This window comes from Falco rusticolus, chromosome 10, assembly GCF_015220075.1.
Source record: "Falco rusticolus isolate bFalRus1 chromosome 10, bFalRus1.pri, whole genome shotgun sequence".
NCBI lineage: Eukaryota > Metazoa > Chordata > Aves > Falconiformes > Falconidae > Falco > Falco rusticolus.
The window spans coordinates 5,798,029-5,825,842 of NC_051196.1; the positions used below are offsets into that span (position 1 = coordinate 5,798,029).

The window sequence follows — 27,814 nt, forward strand, 5'->3', positions numbered from 1 at the left end:
TGTTTTCCTGTTTGACTAAAATGTGTGCGTTTTTTTTTTTTTGTCTTAGAATTAACACTTACAGACTTGGCTGTTGGCTGCCGCTGCGCAGTGCTGTGTGTGCCACTACAGCTGGATGTGAGCGCTTGTAGTGAGCAGGCACTAGTGATGCATCACCACGTTCTGGACTGTTGCAGATTAATTGGCAGCTGAAATACGGTATTCCTGTGCTTACAAACAATGGTTTCCTCCCTTGAGCTGTGTTGTGAAAAAACAAGAGTAACACCTTTATAGCAGGCTGTTTACGCAGGACGAAGGGAACAAGCTGCTGGTGATGATCTTCGTGAATAAGCTGGCAGGCCGCCAAGCAGGCGGAATTGCCATCGGTTAGGAAAATGCAATCGAGAGTGAGCTGTTAAAGAATGTGCTCTTAACTGTGCTGTATTGTAGATGCAAGATGGGAGACACCCCCCTGCATCGCTGGGCATCAGGGTTTTAGTGCCTGTTGAGGTTTGGCTTCAGTTGAAAGGCTTTCTTAGTGGGTTTTTTTTTTTGGTTTTCTTGCAAATGAACGGCTATGTTAATGCCATTGTGGCAGGCAAAGAGTTAAAAAGCAGCAAAAATAAAACCTGTGTGAGAAGCCCTCACAGTCCTGTTTCTCTAAACAGAAAAATTCATAGTGTGCTAGCTTTGCTCCATGGGTGAACATATCAGCTGGGTAGTTGTCTGTGGACTGCAGGATTGCAGTTGTCTGGATTGCTCCTCTTTATGTTCAGTGGTACATCTCTGAGAGTTCGTAGTCTGTGGGGATGAGGCTGAGGCAGCCTTGCAAGTTGTTGCCTATTGTTGGAGATGTTGAAGTGCATGGATACTTTCCCAGTGAAATTGTTTTTATACATATTATGTAATAAAAGATTTTGAACAGCACAAAGATTCTCCTTTCGGGATTCTGCCAAAGTGACAGTGCTCAGTTCCTGGGTCAGCTTTCCCCAGGAATTTGGTTATGCTTAGATTTACAGGAGGGACTAGATGTTCTCACTGCTTAGACTAACACTCAAAAACAAGGAAAAAGAACCACATAGCGAAACCGGGTTCAAGCGTTTTTACAACCGCTGATGAATGTCTGCAGTTTTAGTTTAGTTTATTATGTGCTTTCCTATCTCATTTTAATTTCAAAATAAGCCCCGAGTAATACATTCTTGTTTTAAAATTTAAGTTGAAAGAATGGAAGGCAGGCTCTGCAGGGTCCTGCTGTGCCACAAGAGGGCATTTTTGGTACCAACTCTGCAACTAGTAAGGAATAAATGTGCTTTTAAGTGTCTCACTTCGGATGAATTAATCTTGAGAAACAGAATTGAAATGATCCGTATTTTCTCCAAGCTCCTTAGTTCCGTAAATAAGAAATAATATTTTGAGATCTTTGTTTTCCTAGTTAACGTGGAATTGTTGAATGATTTTTGTAATTACATAAAGCCTGAAATTCAAAGTAGAATTGTGTTAGACTCAGAATTTTGTGCCTGGTGAAGTTTATTTAAATGATCTGCCTGGTATTGATTACAAGAAGTTAAGTTGGAGGTTGAAGAAAATATGCTAGAACTGTTCGTTTTAGGACCAGTAACTTAGAATAATGGGGTTCAGCGTGGAAGATTGTGATCATAAGAACAGTATATCCTTTTGTTCTGTTTATATGGAATACGAGACTAACAAAACTAGAGGGAATGTACTGTGAATACAGCAACATAAAGTACTTCAAATAACGCAAGGTATCGCTGTGCTAACATCTCACAGAGTTTGCATTTTATCACTGAAGATCGGTAATAGTGTAAATGGGAGGGAAAAATTGTGCGTCCTAAGTTTGACTTGCTGTTTAAAGCGGAGATGCCCACCCTCTGCGGTGGAGTGAGCCAGAGTTTCTTTCAGTAAGCCCTAGAAGAGCTCTGCCTGCTGCTTCCTCCCAGTGCATGAGGATGTCTGCCTGGGATTGCTTCATCGTGTGCTTGGGACATGCGTGTGCCAGCTACTTGTGAGTGCATAGCCTTTTAGCAGCACGGAGGCCTCCTCCAGCATGTGCTCTTCTCAGGTGAGAGGATACATTCATGCATTTCGGTTGTTGATCTTGATTCCCAAACCTGTCAGGTGATAAGGGGGATCTTTACTCGTAAAAGGGTTGCAGGAGCAGAGTGCCAGAAGAGTTTATCCAAGTTGAAATACATTTGGTTTCGAGCATTCCTTGGGAAATATGGCCGCAAGGAACAGCCTATAAACCAGATGAATTGTTCTGGCAGGTTTGGTTGTTACGCCAGCTCAACTAATCTTCAGGGGCTTTCCGATCTCTCCGAACACAAAATGTAATTGTGGTAGGATTTTGTTTGTTTCTTTTTTTAAAAATGTGGCAATTGCTTATGCTCTTGCGTTGGTGGACCAAATTTAGGATGAAGACAGCAGCAAATACCAGAAAAACAACATTGAGAATTTGGAAAGTTGACACAAAAATTCTATCTGCAACAAAATTTGACCAGATTGTTTTACTATAATTTTTGCTCCACCAAATTCACATTTAAAATAAAAACAATTAAGTTATTTCTTTAATAAAGAACCCATGCATTATTAGCTTCAAAGATAATATCAGGTCTCTGGCCATAAAAACTTAAGTTATTTAGATACCTTTAGCTTTATTTACTTCAGGCACTTGGCATTTTTTGCTGTTGTGTTAATATTCCAAAATATTCTAATCCATAAATTAAACTTGTGCTGAAATTGTGCCTTTAAAAGTCAGCAGTGTGCTCTTCATCAGAAAAACAGACAACTGTGGGTTTGTCATTTGGCGCTGCAGCATCTCTGTGTGATTATTCAAAGGATGGTTGAAGCCTACTGAATACTTCTGTGGAGGGGTTTGGTGGCACCAGTAATTTTTGTACATCAGTTAAATAATGTGGATGCTTATTTTTAATAATGCTGTTCACTTAGATTTGACATGGTTCGTTATGAAAAACATTAGCTCTTGTGCTGATGTAGTTTTCTATTGGGAGGTTTTTTAATTGTGCTGTGTATTTTTCCTGAAATCTATGTGCTTTTGTATGTGATGTGCCTGTTTTTGTGGCTTGCTTGCCAATAATCGGGTTTAATTCATTGCTTGGTTTGGTTTTGGGTGTGTTCGTTGTTCGTTGTGGTGTGTTTTTTTTTTTTCCTTTAAAAGAGAATCTACATTATTGGCTCTTTTAAATATATTAAAAAATAAGTTTGTGAAAATACTGTTGTAATGCACGTGCTTTGAAAGAGGAAGTAGCAAACTGAATACATCTGACAGAAAGGATAACCTTAACATACTTTGTTTTAAAACTGGATTCTGCAGTGCTCCTCTGTCTTCTAACAACTTTAGTTGGAGGCTGTTAAATAATTTTAATATTTCTGCAATGAGAACGTGCATATGCTGGTAACTCCTATTGTTTACCTTTAAGAAACAGTGGTTTAGTCATTGGAAGGAGTTTATTAACACTAGGATGGCAATTAAAAACATTTTACCTATTTATTTTTAAAAACCTTTTAAGCTTATTTTTGTATAGAAATGCAAAAAAACCTAGTTCCAAACTAAAGCTCTATTCTTTTCACGGTGTTAGGAGTGACAATCAGAAATGTAGAAAGCTGCTGGATATTTGGGTTTATATGTGCTTTTAGAGAGACTGTTGAACGAGTAAAGGCTAAGTATTACAGTCTTTGGCTAGCCCTCTTGGATTCTTAAAGCATGTTCATATAAGAAGTACTGTCATAATTGGCACCGAGTGATTATTGTTTTGAAAGCCTTAATTGAGGCTTGACTTGGATTACTCATGGAATCTCTGTTGTTTTCCTGTATGAATTCTGCTATAAATTGTGCTAAGCTGCAGGGGAAGCTGGTAGAAGTCCAAAGACAGACACCTATGCAACAGATGTACTTGCCCGCAGATACGTACATGACTTGGAACTCATACCGCCAGTAAAACACTTTTCAAAAACCCTTCTGTTCTAAATCCAGAGTCTGGGAAGTATGACAAGTTGTGCTAGCTGTATTTGAAAACAAACATACCCTCCCTCATCCCACACATGCACGTGTAGAAATGACAGAACAACATTTGCATCAGCATAGAACTACAGAGCTTGTATCCATACACGTGAGGAAAAAAACCATGCTGGAGTTGTGGAAAATTAAGACATTAAATGTCTTGTCAGAAGTCATGTTTTGGATGGTAAGTTTTACAAAGATGTTGCTAGTATAGTAAATATTTCCAGTGGAGACTTATCCAGCAAATCAAGCAGTAGATTCCAGGGAAGTTCCATTAAAACTTCATTGTTACTTCAAACTGGTAAAGCTCTTGGATAATACAATAAAGGGCCTGTTGTAGTGTAAAGTATTTGCAGTCAGCCTTATTCAGACAAGACAATGATAGCTTTTGTTCATGTGTGTAATGTAAATGGCACTTTTCAAGTAATGGTATTTAGCTTCTGGTGCCTTCAGAATGGCTTTGGAAAATAATATCTTCAGCTAAGATGATTGATTATTGAATAGATTGGACTTTATAGGCTGGATATTTTTCATAACAGTTTTCTAATGTAACATGGTAACTTCTTTAGAAAAACACTTGTTTCAAACATTTTAAATCATACCTGCTTTTTATGTTTTCGAACTGTTAGCAGTGAATGGTGTGTTTATGTGCTGCCCAGGAAATTTTTACTTTCTGCAATTTGTAATGGGGGAGGGAAAGAGTTAGTGACAGGATATGTACAGAATGTGAATGACTGTTCCTAAACATAATGTTTGGAGATGAGCTTTTCCAAGAAGTTGTTGGGAGATTGTTTGGCTGTATACTGGTCTACAAATGAGTAAACCTTAGTCTCCCACTTTACTTCTCTGATTACTGTATTACTTGGTGTGGAAAAAATACAGTAATGATCAAAACAAACAATATAGTGTTACAGGATATAACTACAGCGTGTCTCCTTTGTGGTTTAAAGCCAGGGCCAAATCCTGGGAAAAATGAAATTTCTTTAGCAGTTAATGTTCAAAATTGTCATCCGTGTCGAGGCATTTGTTTAGGACTTTTTTTTTTAAAGCTAACTAATGAAATTAGATGATAGATTGTGTGTTCACAATTTTGAGTCTTGCTAGAGTTGGGCTTCTGCAGTGCTTAGATCAAATTTGTATAGCTGAACTACTCAAAGTAAGAAAGTAGTTATTGCTGTTTATTTCTGAAGACTAAGATATATGTTTCTTAGGTAAATAGATCCTAGTCTAAAACTTTGTAGAAGGACAGTATGTTAGTTTTGTATACATATATTTAGTTTTAGGTAGAAGACTTAGGTAAATCATCTTGCCATGGTTTGGATTAGTATGCCTTGTGTAAATTTATTATATGCAATATAAATTTTTTGTTGCTGTCAGAAGGTGACAAGATGTGTGTGTTTGTCCTGTCTTACCTCTTTTATGTTGCTTTGTGCATGAGGGTTTGCTAGGTCTGTGTAATTGTTACAGTAGCTGAGATTCTGTGTGACCGTAAATTCAGTTGCATCATGTGAATATAATTAACTCATTATGTGTGCTTCAGAGGTTCCATTCAGTTATCAGGGTTGTAATCAGCTGAAAAAGTAGTGGAGATATTGTATTCATCAGCCACGCAGAAGAAATGTAGGAATGTGTAAACAGTGGTCTGATTTGTGTCGGGAATTGCAGGACCTCAGTGGCCAGCATCCAGTAGCCCCCCAGGACAAGAAAGCTGAGAATCTAGCAAAGACGGGAAAGGTGTCAGTAAGCCAGAACGGCACTGACTGTGACTGTGCATGGAAGGAAACACACAGGAGAATGTTCCAGTGTAAGGGAGTAGGATGTTTTTTAGCATTTCTTCGTATTAATTCTGTAGCTGTGGATGTGCTGGCTGCTCTCCCAAAGTGGTTGCTGAAGTGCTCGTCTCTCTGAATAGAAGTTGGCAGTTGGAGAACCTTGTATCTTGATTGTAACCAAAGTGCTGAATTTAAAACCACACTTTTAAGATCCTACCTCCCTTCCCTCCAGCGAGTCCTTCTTGTATTGGATGTTTTGCCAGAATGTGTCTCATCCGCTGTGATGGGCTTTCTACCAAATTACCCATAAATAGTGAATATTAACAAATGTATGTAAAGATAGGAAGCAAAAATTGTCTAGGGAATGGGGAAAACTTTGAAGATCCAAATGTTTACTTACACACTAATCAGTTAGCACACTTAGATGATCTGCTGGGTGATAATTAAAGGCTTTATTCTGCCATCCTTAAATCTTATGCCTTGACATTTTCTAGAAACTGTTCCTGTGCTGAAACCACAGTATCTGTCTCTATCTTTCCCTTTTATAGGAGCTTTTAACAATAACCTTTCAATTAAGGTGAGTGTGCGTGCAGCTGTGAGGAGTATTCATAAGTGAAATTATAATGGGTGCAAAATGAAGAATGCTAAATAATAGGTCACTCAAATGAGTCTACAGAAAAAGCTAAATGTCTTGAAAATTAATGTGGTTACACTGTCATAAAACCTGGACTTGTTACAGATTCTTTTTTTTTGTGTTGTTACATTCCTGACATATGTTTCTCCTGCAGGTTAACTTTTTCTTAAGCATGCTAGGGAATATATAAAAACTGGGAAAGCCCGGCTGTCAAAGTTCTGCATTTAAAACAGGGTATTTTTATAAAGGAAAAGTGATTTCTGTCTATATAGAAAATGTCATGCTTTAATACAGCCACCATTTTGATGAGTTAAGCTTTCGGGCTATGTGGAAATTATAGCAAACCCTGTGGCTGCCGGTATAGTTCTGGATTTTTGTAAAGGTCCGCAATAAGCGCAATAAAGGAGAGAAAGGTATTTGGGGAGCTGTCTCAAAACCGGTGTTTTTCTGTTATTAACAGAGCTTTGGGCAGTTTTTATTCATGCTTGTTATATGTTTGTATACATCGCTGTTGGAAAAATAAAGTGAAAATGGAAGGTAAGTAGGCAGAGTATTTGTTATTCTTTATTTCTTTATTGTTGGGTCCCTGCCCCCCCCCCCCCCTCAAATTCCTTTTCTCCCTCTCACCCCCAGATTTTTTGATTAATAATGTTTTTAAAAGTGTCATTCAAAACTAGTTATGTTTAGTCATCTTTTCCTTCAGTGTGGTGATTAAATGTTGTGGGGTTTGGTTTGTGATCGTTGGGGTTTTTTCAACTTTGAAGTTTGAACCAATGCCTCTAAATATTCTAGGTGACTTTGTTATAGATAGAATCAAATAGTCAAATTATAATTCAGTGTACTCTCCCCATGTGTACTTGGAAGTTACACAATGTGTAATGTCTTCCTTTTTTATATCCTTTCCAAACTGGAGTCTTGCTATACATGACTACTGTACTGCCTGCTGATCTAGCACAAGCTGCAGTACTCCCTTAGAAAATAGATAAGTGGTCATTGGCTAGACTTTCTTGTGATACCAATTTAACCATTTAAATGAGTTTTCAGATTTGGCATAGATTAGTTGTCCACTTCCTTTATGTTCTTGGATGTTCCTACCGTAATCTGATCCTGAAGGCTCTAGTCTAAAATTTATTCTCTTTAGTATCTCTCTATTCTCATTTCTGTAAACCCCTTCCCAGGCACCATTTTGTTTGCAAAATATGCTGCCATAGCACTTCCTGAACAGCATTACACATATAATTTTTAAATATTTTTTTTGGTACTATATATGCAAGTTTTATGAGAGAAGAACTTCCAGCTATTCAGTGAGTGTTGCATAGTTGTATGTGAATCAGAAGAAATACTGTGTGACTTGAGGGAAATCCACAGTGTGCTGATCTTGGATGAAGAACAATAGCTATTGATCTAATAAATTACTTTGTTAATTAATATTGTAGTTTCTAAATCTTTTCAGTACAGTCTGAGAAAACCCAGAAGAATTGACAGAATACTTATATACATAAATATATATAATATGTATATAAATACAAGTATACATATGTACATCTATATAAAACCAAATAATCCAGTTAATTTACATTTTTAATATGAGACAATGCCAAATTTGTCTTATCCATTACCAAGTTTTGCATTGAGATAATATTTTTACACTAGAGTTCATTAATACACATCTTAAATAATTTAAATGCTTTTAAATTGTACTGTGGTTTAACATCAAGAAGCAAAGTGTTCGTGATGAATTAAGTAGGATCAGGTTTAACCGTGCTTCTTAATTGTTGAATGTTACTTTAGTAGAAGTATCGTTTTGGTTCTGCCTTTTGGCATCTCATTCCTTACGCAATTTTATTTACTAATATTGTGTTTTAGGACTGCTCAGTATTTTTTCAGTGAGTAGTTTCTAGAGTTGTTTTCAGCACTCTCGGTAAAGACATGTTCTTACTATTTTTATGGGGTTTCTTACCCCATAAGAGGGGAAAGAGGGATTGTCCTAGGGATGTCCAGGAGCTGTGTATCCTGACACAACCATGAGAGCGTAGCTGCCAAAAGGGTAAGTGTGTAAAACAAAATGTCTCTCTTCTGAAAGCTGTGCCACTGCCAACACCCTTGGTGTTGCAGGGGCTCGGTTATTTTATGATTGCCCTTAACAAGATCAACCAAATCTGTGATGCAATATGCTCACCCATGGCTTTTCTTTGGGAATTTAATGCCTGTCTTGTGTATTTGGTACGGTCTTGAAGCCATTAGCTGGAAATCAGACAGATTTACATCCTGTCTGGCTGTAGGTATCTGTAACATAGATGACACCTGAGGAAGTAACTTTCAGGTTCATTTTTAGGTAGCAGAGGAAAGGCATTTCTAGAGCAACTTCATCTATTTCAAAACTGTAATCTGAAATAGATCAGGTGAATTGTTCCCCCATATTCCTTTTCTTTCCAATGTGAAGTCCAGTGGACTGCAATGCAATGACAAGCTCAGCAACTTATGTTTAGTGGTATATGGAGTAAATCCTACACCATGTCTTATGTGGAAACTTACTATGCAGCTGGTACCTGGTTGATGGTAGATCTTTCAAGACTGGAAAAGTCACTTACCTGTGTAGCTGTTCTCAGTAAAGAGCTTTTCTTAAATACTTTCAGCAAAGATCTAAAATTAATAGCTGCCAATTTCTGGGCGTGTTGATTTAGCTCCAGAGAGGAGAACTTTCTCCATGTTAGACAGTGTTTTCAGCTTTCTGCTAGTCTGGGACTGATGCAATAACAAGTATTTGTAAAAGAGAACAGTAGTGTTGTCTTTGTTTAGAACTGATGGAAGGATTTCGAAGTGGAGAGTTGCTTCTGTGTTGTAACATTTTGTGGTTTTTCTTACTTAGTTGAGATTCTGGGATTAATCAAAGTTTTTGTTCTAAATAGAGTCAGAGCACAGATTCAGATATCTTGCTGTTTTTCAGTGTTCAGTTTGGCTCTAAAATGTATTCTGCCTGCATGTAATTAAGCTGTTCCACAGAGTCCCTAGTTTTGCTTCTCATTTGTGACAATGGCCGTTGTGAGCTTTGAAATTCCAAACGGCTAACAAAATACTGTCAGCAGGAGCATCTGAAGTGAAAGACAGACAACTAGAATGACTGAAGTCAGAAAATACATGAATAAAGCATTAAGGGTACTGCAGTACCTGCTTTGAAAGTTATATTATTGAAAAACTGCTCTCCATTTTTTCCTTCAATAGGTGTCTTTGTTTACCTTTTTTCAGTTTATAGAATGTATAGGGAGAAGAACTAAGACTTTTGAAAACAACTGACCTTGGGTAGTTTTATACTTTAGATTTCTGTTCGGTACCATTTCCCAAGTCCCCTCCCCTCACCCCCGTCATAGGCATATGCATTGTGTATTCTGAGAAGTTTTAAATGGTGCCCTGAAGAGTTCCTTGTTGCTTCTTAAAACTTGGAAGGAATTTCTTTCTTAGGTCCCTATTTTTATTAGAGGGGTGTTTTGTGCCTGGTTGAAGTAGTTGCCACCAGACAGAGAGGGGGCTACTTGCATCCCATGTGTGGGGGTGAAAGAGCCTAAGGAATTAACACACACCTGTTTCTGAGCATTTCTGTAGAAACAAAGGACAAGAAAAGTAAATTACGTGCCTTCACCCATTTATGTCATTAAAGGTCTGATCCGAAGCTTGCTGATTTTGGTGAGTTTTGGATTACTGAATGGCTGAGTTAGAGGCCAATTAATTCAACTTCTGGACTTTCATTAGAAGAAGAAGGTGTGAAGTCCAATTCTGATTGCTATGGATGAGAACACAAATTGACTAGCTATGTAGTTTCATGAGGGGGTTAGATTAATCTAAAAATTAGCTGTCAATGAAAGGGATGCTCACATTTCCACTGTATCTTTCCTTTGCAGCCCTTTCATGACCAGTCCTGGAACACTTGGTTAGCAGCTTGACTGATGCCCCAGTTCACATCTTTGATCTAGCTGAAAACACGTTCTATGGGACTCTGATTTCAGCTGAGTAACTTGCCCCTCACCTCACTGCATGGCTGCACAAGCACCAGCGCTGGTGCAGAGGAAGCACTGGGAAGGCAGGAGGTGGGACTGTTCCTTTCAGTAGCGATGGGTTCTTAGCTGGACTTAAGCTCCTTAGAAAATTGTGCTTTCAGTGGAACTGCATGGAAGATGAGAATTAAGTAGAGTGCATCTTAAAGATTTAGACCTCCCAAGAGACTAGACATTCCTTGAGATTTGGCAGTCGTCCTTAAAGAGCTTGGTTTATATGCTTCCCAGCTGAAGTAATTAATCTTATTTTACTTTTTATTTAACATTCATTTTCTTAAATACCTCGGACCTAAGTTTTGCTTTTTATGCCTGTCACATCACTGAGCAGAACTAAAATAGCTCCAGTTAAATGAAACCCATGTATAATTGAAATTAGATTTACCTGAAAGCTTACCTTGGATTTCATGTGAACTTTGAAATTAGGTTACTCTGCTAAAAATCGTTTGACAGAGATAGGAAAAATTAACAAATTGCTGAACAACATCTGTGTTTAAGCTTTATTGGGAGAACATTAAGCTTTTGTTTTCAAAAATGGACACTACAAATGCTTACAGACAATAATGTATTGTGGTGTTTTCAATACTGATAGGCACGCTTTTAACATAGTTTAGGCTTTCAAGTACCCTTTAGGGAGGCTGAGTGTCATGTAAGGATATGCAGACATCCAGGCTAGACCATTGGTATGTTCTGATACATATTTACGGTACCTAGACTTTTCTGGGAACATGTGATAGTGCTTGGCACTTGGTTTGTTTTGCTACCCTTTGAGATAGGAAAACTGAGTAAATTTCCTTTTCAAGAATTTTGCAAAATACCGAGCCATTGTTCTGGTGCATGGAGAGTTACTTTTGTTAAAAAGAAATTGGTATTTTTGTCCTTTTTTTTTTTCCAAACATGGAATACAAAGGAACGTTCAAATCTACAGCTGTGGTGGGAGGATGTGGTTTCTGCAGGGACACCACGTACATTCCATCTCATGGAATGCACTTGATGTGACATTTAACAAAATGTGTCGCTTAACAGCTTCGAGAAAGGCCAGCTTAACTGTAAAGACATATGTGATGGGAGCCCTTCCTGCAAGATGGCATGCCTTTCCTACGGTTCAACAGAAGACCATTAATGCCAAGGTAAAGAATAGGATTGTGCTGCTCTGGAGGGTGGTCTCAAAAGTATTTGTGGCTTAAACCAAATTACAGGAGACAGGCTTCTCTGTATCCCAGAAAGCAGGAGGATCACCTGACCATATATAGTTCCTGGTGAGCAAATTGAAATGATTAATTTGGATAAGTAAGATGAACTGTTTATTGTTCTTCAGATGTTTATGTACTCCTGTTGAAAACTGCAGCTGATCTGCAATCTTCTACTGTCTGCTTTTTATGCTAATATGGTGTTATTTGCAAAGGTCTAGGAAGGCAGCCTGTCCCTGGGTTTATTGATCTTTGTGGTATTGACTAGCTGCAAAATAGTTTCCACAGATGGCAAAACAAACTCATATTTCTGACTTGAGGTGGTGAGTTTGGATGTTGTCCTACTTTTATTTTCATGAAATCCAGCAAAGAGCATAGGAATTGTGAGTTGGTTTGGGGTGTTTTGTTTGGTTGTTTGGTATTTTGTTGTTGCTGTTTTACAACAAACTTTGCCAAAATATTTGTGAAGCCCTAAGAGTTGTATTTGACAAGTGTGTCTATCTTTGAACTTTTGGGAGGGGGAGAGTTGGTAACAGTAACTTTATCTCCAGAAAGAAACTATAAGGATAGAATGTGGTGGTGATTATGGCGTGTAATCAGGGAGAAAATTATAAATTTAAACTCTAGTGTATCAGTTTTCAGGATTTCTAAATAACAGAATACTGTTTTACATAAGATTAAATTCTTTATAGGACTGATGGATTTTGTAAAGATCTGCCTGTCATACACTGTTTTCTGCATTTCTTCATTACTGGAAATATCAGCTTGTATTTAATGCAAGGTGACAATTATTTTAGGTGTCTCTATTTTGATGGGAGGGCTGGAATTTTCGTTATTACAAAAAAAGTTCAGGAAGAATGTAATAAAATCACAGACGCAAATAAGATAATCAACTTTAAACAAAATCTACAGAAATTGCAGTCAGGGAAAGTATAAAAATTGATGTTTAAAAGTATGTTTTAAAGAATACAGGTTTAAGCCAAGAAAATTTCCTGATGAATCTGTAGAATACAGTGGCGTATGGCTATATCTAGGGCTCATGAGTATTCCTGAGACACTGGGAAAACAGCAATACTGAAATGAAATGTAATAAAAAAACTTACCCAAGCCTGGTTTTAGAGGATCATAATATATTTTAAAAGTAGAAATAACTTGTAGATCTTCAGACTTAAATGTGCTCAATGTTTGTACCTCTGTCAGATAGGCAATGAGCATCGATGGTGTAATTTTACATTTCTGTCTTTGTTAAAGCTTCATCGTTATTCCGAGTGGGAACACTCAGCTTCTTGAAAATAGTGGACGTGTGCTTGGTGTTCAGGAGAGTGCAGCTGAGGTGCCGAAGGAGCGCTGTGTGTGAGGAGGGTCTTTTGGTGAACCACAGAAGCTGAACCTCGTTGAAACTGATTTTTGTCAGACCTGTTTCCAGGTAATAGGGACAAGGAACTTCTAGTCGGCAAAGTATGTTGAGGCTCCCATAATTGTTTTTGTCAGCCTGTGCTTTTCTGTGAGAGCATGTCAGTCCTTGTTAGGGAACCAGCTTATTTTGATACACTAGTTCATGGTTTTGAGACCAGGGCTATCTGTTTCTTTTCCCCTGCTTTCCTGGTACTGCTTGTTCTAGAAAGCTTAAAGGTGTATAATAATCTCTTGGCGTAGATTCTGTCTTCATTGTTTTCTGCATTTCCCTGTTATGATGTAGTGGAGACGTCAAGATCTAGAATGAAAATGGTGTCATAAATAAATTGTGTTCAACTTTTTCACCTGGACCCGTAGGTCCCTTTGTACAAAGCTGTTTTCTAGTCAGTTAGCCACCAGCCTTTGCTGCTGTGTAGGCTTGTGCCATCCCAGGTGCATGAGCCTGCCATCCGTCTTTGTGGAACATCATGAGGTTTCTGTCAGCATATTTCTCCAGGTTGTCAAAAGCTCTTAAAAAAATGGCAGCTCTGCCCTCCAGTCTGGTGTGGTTTAAAACTGTCTTTTTTAGGTAATTTAGAAGGTTTATTAAGCATGGCTTTCGGTCAGCTTTTGCATTGGTTTCCTCTTCAGTTTTGTGTTGTGAAGAATGGCTGTAGGAAAGTATGATAAATCAGTAGCCTTGAAGGCAAGCCTGAATTTTAGCACTTTACTACACAAAGTGCTTATCTATTCTGTATCAGTTTGTTTATGTAATATAGTACAAAGAGGAAAGTTTGTAAATTTGACATGGAAGATGAATGCTTGGCGTATAGGATTTTTTTTGTGTGTATGCATTCAGAGAATGGTAGAAGGCTCTGTAAGAGAGATGTTGGTTGAAATCTTCATTGTTTATTATGCTTTTCTGTGTATGAGCTAAAATATTTGTAAGTAAATATTTAAACTGTCCAAAAAATGGTTTGGGTTTTTTTTTTTCAGTCAAACCACTGTTACTGAAGAATTCCATTACTGTCAGTGACGCTATGGCAAAACTTGAAGCCAAGTTACAGTCAAGTTAGAAATGCCAGTGCAGGCATCTGTGATTGTCTTGCTCTAATTCTTCTTCACTACTTCGCTGTGCTTGGCTCAACTGGTTGGTGGTGTTTGTGTGTGTGTGTTTTGATCTTCATTGTGAAGGACTCTGACAGCTTTTTGAGAAAATCACCCAACAGCCTTTGCTTGTGCATGGAATTTGCTTGAATGGATGTTTTTTGCGCTGCTTATGCCTACACTTTAGATGGCTTGCTTATTTTTAAGAGGCTATGTAGTATATTAGAAGAATGGAAATGGGGATAGATGAGACAGTTGAGAAATAGCGAAGGCAAAGAATTACACTTGTTCTTATTTAAATTCCTTCTGAGCTACAGTCTCTACAAGGTCAAATTTTGAGGTTTTGTTGGGGGGGAGGTAAAAGAACAAAGGACGTGGTTATGGTGTAAGAGTTATGAAAAACCTCTCAGTAAAATGCGGGGGAAAAAGCATTTATTTTTTTTTTTAATAGTGTATTTGTGAACCTTATTATAATTTATCTGTGGAACACAGTGGAACGCCTGGAATCTGTACTTCTCATGCAGAATTGCTTAACATTATCTAGATTTATTGGACTCTTTATTTATATCCACATATTTGTATCTGTTTCCTGAGCTTCTTCAGGGCCTATTTTTCCTCTCTCACACTATGAATGTCAGGAACACCTTTATAAGATGAAAGCAGGCATTCTTAAGTCATATACATGATTCCAGGAGCTGCAGTCTTAAAGATGCTAAATACCAGCTCAGTTTGCAAATGGCAGCTCTTAACTGCCTGCCAGAACCTTTTAGTTGGATTGAGGGTAAGGCTGGCCCAAAATACTGGAAATGTGTATCCCTGATTAATGCCACTGGACAGTCCTCTTGGTGTAGTGTGAATGAGCGAGTGCCTCTCAGCCAAATAGGTTCTAGTTTGATGGTTTTTGTCAGCTCTTTGAAGGCCAAGTCTGGTACTTGTGTTGGATTGGTTAGAAATCTATTCATGTTCCATTTAACATAATATTTATTTCTAGCATAGGTAAGAGCTTGGTGAGTCTATCCTCTTTTTCCCCCCCGACTTTTGACAAATGCACACATAAAACCTGTGCATGTCAAGGAGTGTGCTCAGGTGCTTTGGGGCTTGAAGGGGCTGTGTAAACACTGCTCTCTACCATTCAAGTAGAGCATTCACAGGCCTTTACTGATCATCCAGGAAAGCTGATTCTTCACTGTGAGAACAATTAAACGCTGGAGTAGGTTTCTTAGAGGAGGGATGGAATCTTCCTTGCTGGAAGTATTCAAGACTCAGTTTGAATGACACTGGTTCATGTAGTATAAGGCCTTGCTTTCAGCAGAGTGTTGGGCCAGATGATTGCCTGAAAACCCTTCCAGTCTAGGCTTTTCTATGTCTCTGATTCTTCACTGGGAAAGGATAAGGTTTATACACCAAAGTCTGCCTCAGATTAGTTTGGGACAATATTTTGGGTATTGAGGGTTGTCCTCTTACGGATGAAGCAGGGATTTGTTCCTTTCTCTAGATTTAGTTTGATCTTTTGAATCTTTTAACATCCTTCTCTCAGCAGATCAGGCATCCTGGCTGTGTGGGTTGAACTGCAACAAAATGGGTTTTATACTTTTGGGATAATCTAATAATTCCAGTGGAAGCTGGGATTCCTGATGTTCTGGTCTTAAGATCATATCAGAAGAAGGTATATTCTTAATGAAATTGTGTGTGATAGCTGAGGCCCTACTTTGCCAGCAAGAATAAAATACCCAGCTTCCAATGCCCTTGTCATTCATCTGGTTGGAGGGGAGGAAGGACGAGATTCCAGTACTGTTGCTGGAACCAGGCTGATGGAGGCAGGAATTCAGTTTCCTTTGCCAGACTGAAGACATCACGGATAGAAGATGATTAGCACTTGGTGAGTTTTTACTAGATAACCTCATGCATGTTAATTAAAAAAAAAAAACAAATAAAATCCTAGCTGAGGAAGACATCATTGTTTGTCTGAGACATCCAACTGGACAGATGTCAAACTTTCCTGATCCAAGAAGGATGCATTGCCCAATTAGAGCTTTATGTGTAAGTAGCTTTATGTGTAAATAAGTTGTGGCCATACAGTAATTGTTTTCAGAATGTAATATTTTATTTTTTTTTAGGTGTTACATAATGTAATGCCTTCTTGACATGGGAAAACTTTTTTTTTTCAGCCAACTAAAATGTGACTTGGAAGTTTTAAGTTTAAGAATGTGCTGACCTCTGCAATAATGGTTCTTCGCTGTTGTTTGATGCTTGTTTAAAGGGCAGAAAAAAGAGGGGGGGGAAGTAGACTTAAGTGTTTGTTTGCGTAGTATCTTAGCATGGCAAACTCATAATAGACTATCTTACAGCATGCTACAGATCAAAGACTTCTTTTGAATATTCTTGATTCAGAAGTTTTGAAGTTCACAAGTAGGTGTTTGCACAATTGGAGAAGTTTCATGGCTTCAGAGATATAGTAGAAACTAAAATATTTATTGATATTTCCAAGCAGCCATGAATTCTTTGCCTGAACAGTGTTATGAAATACGAGTAAATTATATGAATTAACTTTTGGTTTTAATTTTTGCAGACAATAAACTGGTGTCTGCAAGCAGGTATTGATGCAATCATGTCTTCTAATTTTCAGGACATCATTTAAGTTATCTCATGGACTGATTAATCTCCATCTGGGTTTTTTATGTTTGTTTGGGATTTTTTTCTTCCTTTTTCATGTACCAATCAGATTTTGTTAGAAACAAAGAAATCTTGGGAACTTAGTTTAAGTTCTGACTTGTATTAACTAGTGGCAATCTGGTATCTGTTGGTCTCCTGCCATTCCTGTTGTTTGATGAAGGCAACTTTCCCTGCCCTGGTATTTGTATGACTGGTTGGTTTGTTTGTTTTTAAGCAGAGCAGTCCTACACCCTACAAAATAAAGGTTTGAATAAGCTTCAAGTCAATGCATGCCTACACTCTGCAGTGGATGGGACCCAAGGCCCAGCTCGAATACCTGTATAGCACAGCACAACTCGGAGGTGTTAGTTTTCAGCCAAAAGCAGTGTAGTCATGTCTGCATGGTGATATGCCTGGGCTATCAGATATCTCCTAGTGTTCTGTCTTCAGTTAGTCTGGTTCAGGCACTAGTTTGGCTTGCTTTAGCTCAAGTTTCTCCACTTGTGCTACATTTTACAAAGTAGATGTGCCCTAGCTTGTTCTAAATGACAGAGTACTTGATGTGTCCTGATCTCTTCCCCAGATACAGAAACTCCTTTTTACATGCACCTATTTGATGTTTTCTACATACGGTTTATTTAGAATGGTGCATGATACTCTTGATAAAGTCTTGCTGAAACACTTACGGTTAAAGACTGCCTAAAATGTTTCCTTATCTCCTCTGGAAATACCTGTCATGATGTATCCTGGCATTGAATTTTTTCTTTTTCACTGCCATGTAACAGTTGTGGCTTATGCTGGGGTACCTCCCACTTACCGATCAGTTTACTGTTGGACATACATTATGCATTATCTCTGCATTTCTGTACTTTCAGTTGTTAGGTCATGCTTTGGATCTAATTTTGAATGTCATATTTCCCTTGCTTTTTAAAACTTCAAATGTTTTTGTTTACTTAACCTTGTGTTCAACTAATTGTCTTCTAAATATGAAACCTTTTGTCTGATAATTGAAAAAAATTTCTTCAGGCTATATTTATTGCAGTTACATCTCTGTAAAAAATTGTATTTTCTGCTAATCTCTTAACAATGAGAGGCAAGACTAGAGGAAAAAAACTTCTTTTAAGTTGGTTGTAGGCTCTTCTGTCACAATATGGCCATGAATATTTCATTATATGTTTGAAGAAGAGCCTTGCTGAAAATGGTAGAAGTTGTGGTTTCCAACTACATCTGGGTCATTCTTTCATATAATTCAATTGACCTCATCATGTTTCTTGATTTAAGCTACCATTACTTAGAGGAGCAAAAAGCTGTAAATTCATATAGGACTCCTATTATTATGTTGTTGCTGTTTTATAATAATAGACAGAAATGTACATACCAGCAGCAGAGCCTTGAGTTTAGGCTGTGATTTTTAAACCTAGTAACTTACCTTTTAGATGGGAACTTGACTGTTGCTTCTGCTGAATCTATTCTGTTTATTGCTACTGGTAATGAGGCAATCCTCTTCTGAAGCTCCAGCTGTTCCCAGTCTTTGTTGCTCATTTGAAAAACCCTGTTAGCTGAGGAAATGTGGTAAAGCTCTTTTTCTGGCTTGGCCAGAATAGGTGTACTCTAAGGGTGTATGGAGAGGAAAATGGGAAGTTTCTAGAGGAATCCTATTTCTGTTAGAAGCCATAAATATTTGGGAAACAGGCTTTCATTGTAAAGCTGCTTTTTCTTTGATGTGGTAAATGTTTGTATGCAGTGAGTGTATCTCTTAAAAAAAAAAGAGATGCTGCTGGTTTGTTTTAATCTTTTTATTGTAAACCCTCAAATTAAGATATGGTCAGCCTTTTCAGTCAGGGTAATCTGAGTCTGATTTTTGGTGTTAACCGCTCTCCTTACTACAGCGGAGATAAAACTGCCAAGACATAAAAAGAGATGGTTAAGGGAAAGCTTAACTACAGCCAAAAAACCTTCACTGCTGCTTTTGGCTGCTGTGTCTGTGTGCGAGCGTGTTTGTTTGCTCTGTCCAGGAATGCCAAGGCGTGTGAAGTGCCAAGTCGTACAGGCTGTGGTATTGCTACTTGTGCTGGGAGTTAAACTTCTAGAATGAATGCATCCGTTCTGTGTTTTGTGGATTAGAAACACATTTCACTTCTGTTTCTTCCAGCTTTTATCAAACGTAGACTAATTTTATTTTTTTTTTCTTTTTCCTTTCCTTCTGAATGTTTGTTCTTTGAGTCCTTAACATGTAGAAATAGGGTGAGTGGCAGTTTATCTTCAGTTTGATGGGGTCTCAAGGTTGCTTCCTTTAAGCAGTTAGCAGTTAACCAGAGGTGGTGTAAAACTACAAATTGGTAAGGTTTTTAGGTATATCTAAGCACAGCAAGCCAGTAATATAAAAATAAAATTAATAATATTTAAACTCTTTGTAGGTGTTCTGAGAAATACCTGGGGCCTTAGTGCATTTGAAATCTGCTGTAAACAGAAAATTTGAAGTTGAGCAGGAGGTTGAGGTGGTCACTCATTCTTACTTGTCTGTCTTTTCACCTCCAGGAGTTCCTGTCCCCTTGGATCAGCCAGCATTACTGTGTGTATCGTGTCTCCTTACCCTGGTGTCTCACAGTTATCTGGGTTACTTTATATACTCTACAGCACGGCTTTAAAAAACTTATGATTAGTTTGATAGAACTGGGTTAAGGATCAACTATGTGTGCAGTTACGGTGGCTGATCTGAGCGAGACATTGACTGACCTTTTGAAATAGGAGGTGAACTTTTGGCAGTAGTACCCTCAGCAATGCCTTGCTTGCAGCACAGCCTGAAAAGAGTGAATTGCACTAGTAACAGCCTTTTAAAAAAGTCTTTCCAAGCATGGTAACTTTTAATCTCAAACCTATTCTTAATCACCACAGACTTAATTGATATAATTCATTTATAAGCTGAAATCAATGCAGATTTTGAACTAAATTAATTTCACGCCTTAGGAAAGTATACAACTGGCTATAAATCTTTGTGATTTATATACTGTGGAAGGTAAATAAGATAAAACACAAGATTTTTCAGAATCCTGGCCGGTTTTGAAATCACTCTTGCTTCCGAGAAAATAATGGGGCCTTTGAATTCACGGTATTGTCCTCTTTCAATGCAGAAACATTAAAAGCAAACAGAACTTGATGGAAGATAATTCTTCAGAAGAACTTCATAGATCTTGATTGACACCTCAACTTAGTGATTCATGCAAATGCATGGATGGTGCAGTTGTCATAGACTTTAAAATAGAATATACAAATGATGCAGAATCTAATGGAGCATATGTGGTACATGCATAAAATTATATATCACTTGTCAAAATGTAGGGGTAGTACCTCTTCTTTCTTGATTTAATTATAGGTGTGAAGTAGAGTAATACTGCTATGGAATTCTTGTGACTAAATAAGAATACTGTAAAGTAGTGTAGAAATGTCAATGGGAAGAGGGAGAAAATTAAAAGTAGTGAACACTGTTTCTAGAATGGTTGAGATCGCACTGGTTTTTATGAGTAGGAATGTGTATTGTCACTTAGTACTTCATCAGAATGGCTTATGCTGCCATCATGAGGGAATTTTATTACAAGTAGCTGCTTCTACACTATGGTACTTGTTCATCATTTAAACAATTCTAAGCTAAGATTATTGAAGTTCCTTTTAGATTTTCTTGACTATGGCTACAGAACGAATAACATATTTTTGATAATTAAATTAGTAAAAAAAAAAAAAGTCTTTAAAAATCTTTGAAGCACAAGCATTTGGAAATAATGTGAAGTGTAAAAGTGAATCTGGGTAGGTCTGGTGTTCAGGTTTCTGGGCTTTTGATGATCTTTATTTTTTTTAAGGAAATCCAGTGAAGCCTGCAGTGTACTTAGCTTCTGAAATTTTGAATTTAAAACCACAGGACATCTGTAGTCTACTAGATCCTTATTATGCATCATGTATGGTGTGACGTTTATGATGCATGTTTAGGCTGAACAAACACTTGGAAACTTCTGTAATGGAATTGCAGTGCTTTTCTCTATCTTAGATGGCAAAATTAATCTGTTGGAACATACGTAAACTGGGAGTGGCTTTGACATTTTAGGATGTCAGATCAGGAGTACATCTGAATTTCAAGTGTCATGTATGGTCTTAGAGGGTAGTTTCACACAGTCTCTGGTATTCCAGCTGTAATTTCTTTATAGCACCAAACATATAATGCGTGAGGGAGAATGTTTTCTTAGTTTAGAGAAATCCATTGGAGGGGTTTTTTGTGTCTTTAAATACTTCTAGAGCCATTCTAATTTTAATCTGAGCTTCTTACAAAATTACCTTTTTTGTGCCAAAAGCTTAAACCTTAGGAAAGTCGTTTGCACAGCTTCACATAGGTTCAAAATATCTCTCTATGCAGAAAAGCTGCTTAGCATATTGATACTTCCCTGGGTCTATTCCATTTTATATGACATATCAAAACTGGAAAACCGGTCCACAAATTCCTCCAGGCATCTTACATGTAATTTTCTTTTCTTCTCTTTAAAGGACATCAGTAACACAGATCCCATAGTTTAAGGTTCCCATCTATTAACTTACTTCAGTAGCCCTTTGGAAATTTGAAAACTCTGTCTCATCTTATGCTTAATACTTCCTTTTTCATCATTACTGTAAAGACTTATCTGTCTCCTCTTCCTCCTTTTCTAAGTGAGAAAACTGTTTAGGTATAATAGAGTAACCATGACGTAAGCCTGAGATCTTTAGCTTGTTGAATCTAAATGCTGTGGGGAAAAAAAGGTAGTCCTGTTTCATGGGATTTTTTGTAGTATATTTATCAACCATTCTCTTTTAAAATTTAAAATTAGCATGTAAAAAGTTGGGTACTTCTCAGTAATGAGACAGTTCTGATTTTTGAAGAGTGGTAAAGATGTGAACGTTAGCATTTCCTTCCCACAGAGCCAAAATAAAACTTGAAACAGGTTGAGAAGAAATACTTCCATTAGGTATGGCCAGATTTTCGTAGTCTTGTATATAAAAAAAACCTTCTCGTTTGTGAATACCTGAATATGATAAGAAGATTTAATTTTATAGACAGTTCCTAAATCTGGAAGGTGTCAGGGACAGAAGCAGCAGCTGAAGTGTTAGGGAGATCACAAGGAGTCTTGGAAAAGGAGCAGGAGAAAAAAAAATAGTCATCTGGATGGTGAAGTTGTGATCGGGAGACCTGGGAGAATCTGGGAAGAGAAAGTGGTTGCTTAAATATCCAAAATAATTGGATAGAGCAATCTAAAAAACATTACTTAGCAGATGTGATCAGAAATTTCTACAGGCAAAACCCCCCTCCTTGCAGCCAGGGGCCTTTATTTTACTGGTAGCTCAATGTGGAGAAGGCATTTATGGCCGATTCTGAAAAGCGGTCAGAAGGATGCGACACTGGGATTCTAGCAACTGGATGTAGCACTGCAGGGAAAAACTCATGCCCTTTTGTCCCCTGTAGTTTGTGGGAACTGATGTCAGGTTATGTGAGTAATTAATGTTACATTTGTATAACGTTGGAAGAGTGAAAGTTTGTCAGCACTGTGTAGCTGAAATAAAACAGATTCTTTCTGATGTTGCTCTAAACCTTGTATGTGCTTGTTCCTCTTTTTAATGTACCCCCTAGGAAGTACTGTCTGGGACATGTTTGCTGATGTAACATTATGTAAATGTTATTTTAAAGCAAAATTAAGTTACTGGTGACTAATTATTATTATGATTCCAGCTTAAAGTAGTTTGTACTAAGCAGAGATCAGTGTCATTTTTTGAGATTTTGTGAGCACCTGCAATTAAATGTAAAGTAATGGAAAATGAATGTTGAGTTAGGATGGATTGTCACTTGACTCACTAGATCTTATCTTCTGGTAGGTTTTAATGGAGGCACTTGAATAGTATTTATTCCTAGAACCAGTTATTTGCATGCATTTTCATATCTCATTTATAAGGTAAATAAGGAATAATGAGGGTATATCTGAACTTTGAAGTTTTTGATCCTGGGGTGATGCGTAAAATAAAAACATAGGAAAAAGTTTAATTTCTCACACTTACGTTTGGTGAACTGGAAAGGAGACAGAAGGCTTGAAGCTTCACAGATTACTAGTTTATTTTAGTTTATTTTACTTTTAAAATTATATCCCTTCATAAAAAGACCATGATAGTTTTGCCTTCTGTTGTGTGCATTGCATTTTATTTCAGTCAAAACATTTTTATTTTAAAATGAATAATGTATGTAAATATAGCTAATACATGGTTAAGGGCTAAAGATGGTCGTTTTCCCATTTTTGTATCATGCCTCGTTTATTGCTCTTTTGAGCACAGCCATAATGCAAATACAGACAGGAGCGAAGATCACGGGGACTGCAAAGAGCTTTTCAATGGGAAGAATGAAGTCATAGGAGCTACATGATAAATGACACCCCCTTTGGCCTCCTTCTCCTGAGTAGGGAAAGCATTTCCGTCGTATAATTGTAAATGGAATTTTCACAGAGGCTTCTCTGTGTATCTGCAGCATAACAAAATTAATATAAAGTACATCTTCTGTACTTTGGTATAATTAGCAGAGAATGTGTTGATTCTCTCAAAGACTGTAGGTAGCTTAACGTGTAACTTTAACTGAACAACTTTTAGGAGAAAATAAGCCAAACACTTCTCCTGCAACCAGATTAATTAGAAAGAGCTTCAAGGCAAATCTAATAGAAACAGTGTGACCCACTTAAATTAGCATAACATGTTAGATAATTGTTTTAACACAGCATATCGTTGAGACAAAATTTAGTTACCAAGAGCAGTTACAATGACTTTTCTGATTGGATTGTGTGGAAGTTTGTTACTGAAAAGTTTTTAACTTACTGAAGTGATCGGACCACAAGTCAATCTGATAGGTAGCATTTTGAAGGCAGTTTTAAAATAAAGCATAATAATTCCTGATAATTTAGTTAGTTTGAAGCAGGAGTCATGGAATATGTCAAGACTCTTTTAATAAATTTACTGTCACACAAAACTGTAGAGATTTTTAATCCATAACTCTGAGGAGAAATTTACAGATTTAATCCATCCATCCTAAAAGTGCTCCAGTTTTGTAAGAACTTCCATAAGATCATGCTTGCAATAGCTGTTTCTGCTTTGCTTCCAGTAATTAATCTGAGGAGGGATATTTTCTTGAAAGATTATATTTAATTTGGCTTTATATAACAAGATGATTAACTTGTTCTAGATGGGAGGAAGCCCAGAAGGTGATTGTCTGTGAACGTTAATTATGCAAAGCTGCTGTCATCTCAGCCACAGAAGTTGTGTGGCCAGAGACTAATATTGAGAGCTAATTAAAATAATGCATCATTTAAGCATAAATTTCCTGGTTTCAGGCATTATCTGGGATATAATTCTGTAATTATAGCTTCTTGATATTTGGTATTTAAATTCTTGATTTTGAAATGTGAAAGAATGATGGCATTACGTGGATGTGGTCTTGCTAGAGTGTCTGCAAAATCAACTAGCATGAAAAGTTCAAACTTGTATCGGTTACATAAAAGAAGCTGATTACGGTTTGTTGCTCTTAAGCCAGCCTGAAGCACTGAAACCAGCTTAGAGACCAGTTCTAGTCCTTTTTCTATGTATGGATGACTTCTGGGAGGAAATGATGGCAGCGAGGAGGGCGGTACTCTGTTCTAATCCTCTTCCCTCCCCTTTCTTTCTTTCCCTAGGCAGAAGGAGAAGAGTGAAGGCATTAATGATTTTTTTTCAGCAAATGGGGACAGGGCGGTCGTGGTCCTTTTTAATGATGGTGCTTTACTTTTGAATTCTTACGAATATTTCAGGCTTAATCGTGAGAATGGTTAATGAGTGACTGAAGCTGACGGACAGCCTGTAAACAGTGCTATGAAAAAGTATTATCTTAGGTATGTATCAGCATTGAGTCCTTGCAAAAGACTGCAATGTTTGATTTGAAACCCTGTATTTTTCCTGTGTTTCATGTACTAAATGCCTGAGAGAATATAAGGATTTTGTACTGATCTCTTGCTAACCCCTTTGAGTTTTCCACCCTGTAACTTTAAATGTGCACTGTTTTAGTGCCATGTTTTTCAAAGTTTGCTTTGTGATTAGAGTACCTGCCTGAAAGTTGAGTACTGTTATCTTAAATAATGAGGGCAGTGAATGTTGGATATTCCTGGCACATACTGTTAACACTGGCTTTCTCTCAGTACTTACATTCCAGGTTTGTGAAAGATCCTGATGAGGAGGGTAGGATTGTTTCTTAGTCATTGTACACTTTACCTTCAAATTGATGATTAATTCTTATCAAAGAGAATAATTATTTGCATTATTTAAAAAAATGTTGAAACTTTTATTATTTTTTTTACAAGGGATGAAGAGTGGAAGTATTTGTAATGCCTTCTGAGGTAATGAAATTGCTCTAGCAATCAAAAGCTCTGGCAAATGCAATCATGACTTATTTCAACTATTTCTTATAGTGGCAAGCCATAGGTATTATTGTTGAGGTTAGGGTCTATAACCTTTGCATTTTCATCCTTTTTTGTTCTTGGGGGGTGTGTGTGCTTCTCTTTTGGCAAAGCACCTGAGGTTACTCAGGAGTTGTAACCATGAATCATTTCACAGGCTTCAGAAGATTAAGCAAAATATAATTAGTGATTTTTATTTGTGTGTGTAAGTCCATGTATGTTTTAAGGGATGTCCTGTTTGCTCTGTTTCACCTAGAAATGCATCCCATCCCCTTGAAAAGCATGTGACCCCTGTTACCTTGCATGCTGCTATTCCTAGTGCTTTTAGGTATTTCATTTTTTTGTTTCCATAAATCTCATAGTCCTTTTAGAATTCTACACAGTCCATTCTGTTCTTAAGTGTGACTCTGATTCAAACTTGTGTTGCTTACTGTGTCATTTCATGTTTAAGTTTAACTTCTTCCATTTCAAGATTGTTTGTGATAATGGAAATAGTAAGAATATAACAGAATATGAAGGATTCTTAGCATTATTTTTTCCTGAGGTGAAAGTGACGTACCAAAGAACATGTCAAAAGTAAATAAATAAGTAACTTACACCAGTGCAGAATGAAGAGTTTAAATGGCTGACTGTTTAAAGAGATTAGTATGAAATATCTACATTTCAGAGTATAGGTTAGATTTATCTCTAATTTTAGTGCCGAATTGTCATTTAGTGGCACATGACTTGACCTAGCAAAAGAAAAAATTTTGCTATGCAAATTAGATTTCTTAAATGTAATGAACAAACACAAGTGTAATTGAAAGTGCCATCTGTCTAATTAAGCAAATTAAATATTTCTTCAGGGAGGCTGGGATGGCATAAACTTTATTAAAACTGTATGCAATGTTTCTGTATTTTTAACTAAAAACCGCTCGCGCAGCTTTTAGTAGTCCAGGTGTGCCTGTGGGGACAGTAGAAATCAGTAGATGTAATCCAAGAACTGATGGAAACGTTTTTCATTTTTTAATGTGCAGATTATAATACATTGAGACTATAGTTAATTATTAATTCAATTTTAATCAATTATTGATCCAACAATTAATGTTGAACTGTGTTAAATACAGAGCTCTCAAAATATTTCGTGCCGGTTTGGGGATTAATTTGTTATCTTTCCTGTGTCTGAACTTTATTTTTTTTTCATCCTCGTAATGACCTTCAACTGGTTTTAATATGTTGGAGCTGATACTAAAAATACTTTATCAAGAATATTTCAGATTACTTGTAACAGTGATATTAACTGAATGCAAGCCAGCTCTGATTTAGAAGCCTGAATTAGAAAAGCTTATTTTGGAAGTGTTTTCATTTATCACCCTGACCTCAGGAGTTTGTACACTCAATAGTTTCTTCTTACTCTTTTTGTTTTGAGGCACATGAAATTATACAAATTGCCAGCTTCAAAGTGAAATGACAGTGTTGCCTTTGCTTCGAATTGTAATGCTTTTCTGTAATCTGATATGTGGTTTGCACAGTTTACAAGGTGTTGTATTTACAGTTTATTTGCTAGTATTTTGAATAGGTTATTCTTACAGATAAGAATTTATCAGAATTATTAAAGTTAAATATGTCCAAGTTAAAAAGGATGTTGTGTGACAGTCCTCTTACGTAGACGACTTTGTCTGATCTATCCTGAAGATGCAAAATAGACTCAGCCTTCCTTATTGGTAAACCTACAAGATGTGTGTTACATACTGCAGGGCTTCATCAAGGACCAGCAAGCTGAAGTTTGGATGCCATTAAATAGGTATCTGTTTAGTTTGTATTAATGGGTTGTATCTGTTAGGGAGGGAAACTTGCTACGTTCTGGTAGCTGAGTAAATTGAGATTTGGGTCATGTTAGAGAGGAACCTGCCTTCTACATTCAAAGTAATTTTAAAAATTGCTTTTAGTATCAGTATTCTGGCTTCTGCATATGTCTGTAGTGACTGTTTTTATTAAATCACTTCAGTCCAATTTACATGCATCCCTACTTGGTGATATGCTAGATTTTCTGTTTGTTTTTAGCAAAATTTTATTCCTTCAAAGTTTATTTGGCTGACTTAGGATTTTTTTTATTCAATCATTTTCATTAGTTTTCTGTTCAATATTTTCATGTCACTTGGCAGTAAATATTCGTCTCTATCCAGTGTAATTCATTTTTAAGTAGGATAAAGTAGCTTAATCCCATTTCAGGCTCTGCACATTTATTTTTTTATGCATAATAATGTCATGTCTTCACAAATGCCTTTTTTTCCCCCTGTTGTTTGGAAGGGTTATTTCAGATTTAAGAATATGGAATTATTTGATACACAAGAGAATGTAATTTGATTCTCTGATTTTCTTTGAACTGAAATGTGGATTACCTGCTGATTCTACAGCCCACAAGATTTATGGTCTTGTGTTTACAAATGCAGTAAGTAGAAAATGGAATGATCATTCCCAAATGGTCTTTGAAGATAGTTAATATCTGGTAGAGGCCTTAGAAAAATTTTTGCTCTGTACAACTGC

General features: G+C 37.0%; 1 protein-coding gene across 6 annotated transcripts in view; it reads left to right on the top strand.

Moving 5' to 3' along the window:
• Positions 1-27,814, top strand: part of PLEKHA7 (pleckstrin homology domain containing A7) — a 159,076-nt gene that overhangs the window by 16,350 nt on the left and 114,912 nt on the right. The window contains exon 1 of one of the 6 annotated variants that reach the window (XM_037402509.1): positions 11,545-11,600. The exons of the other annotated variants lie outside the window; for them this stretch is intronic. Coding sequence (XP_037258406.1) covers positions 11,560-11,600 — 41 coding nt within the window. The 5' untranslated portion in view covers positions 11,545-11,559. Of the gene's footprint in view, positions 1-11,544; positions 11,601-27,814 lie in introns of those variants that run through there. 6 annotated transcript variants of the gene reach the window in all.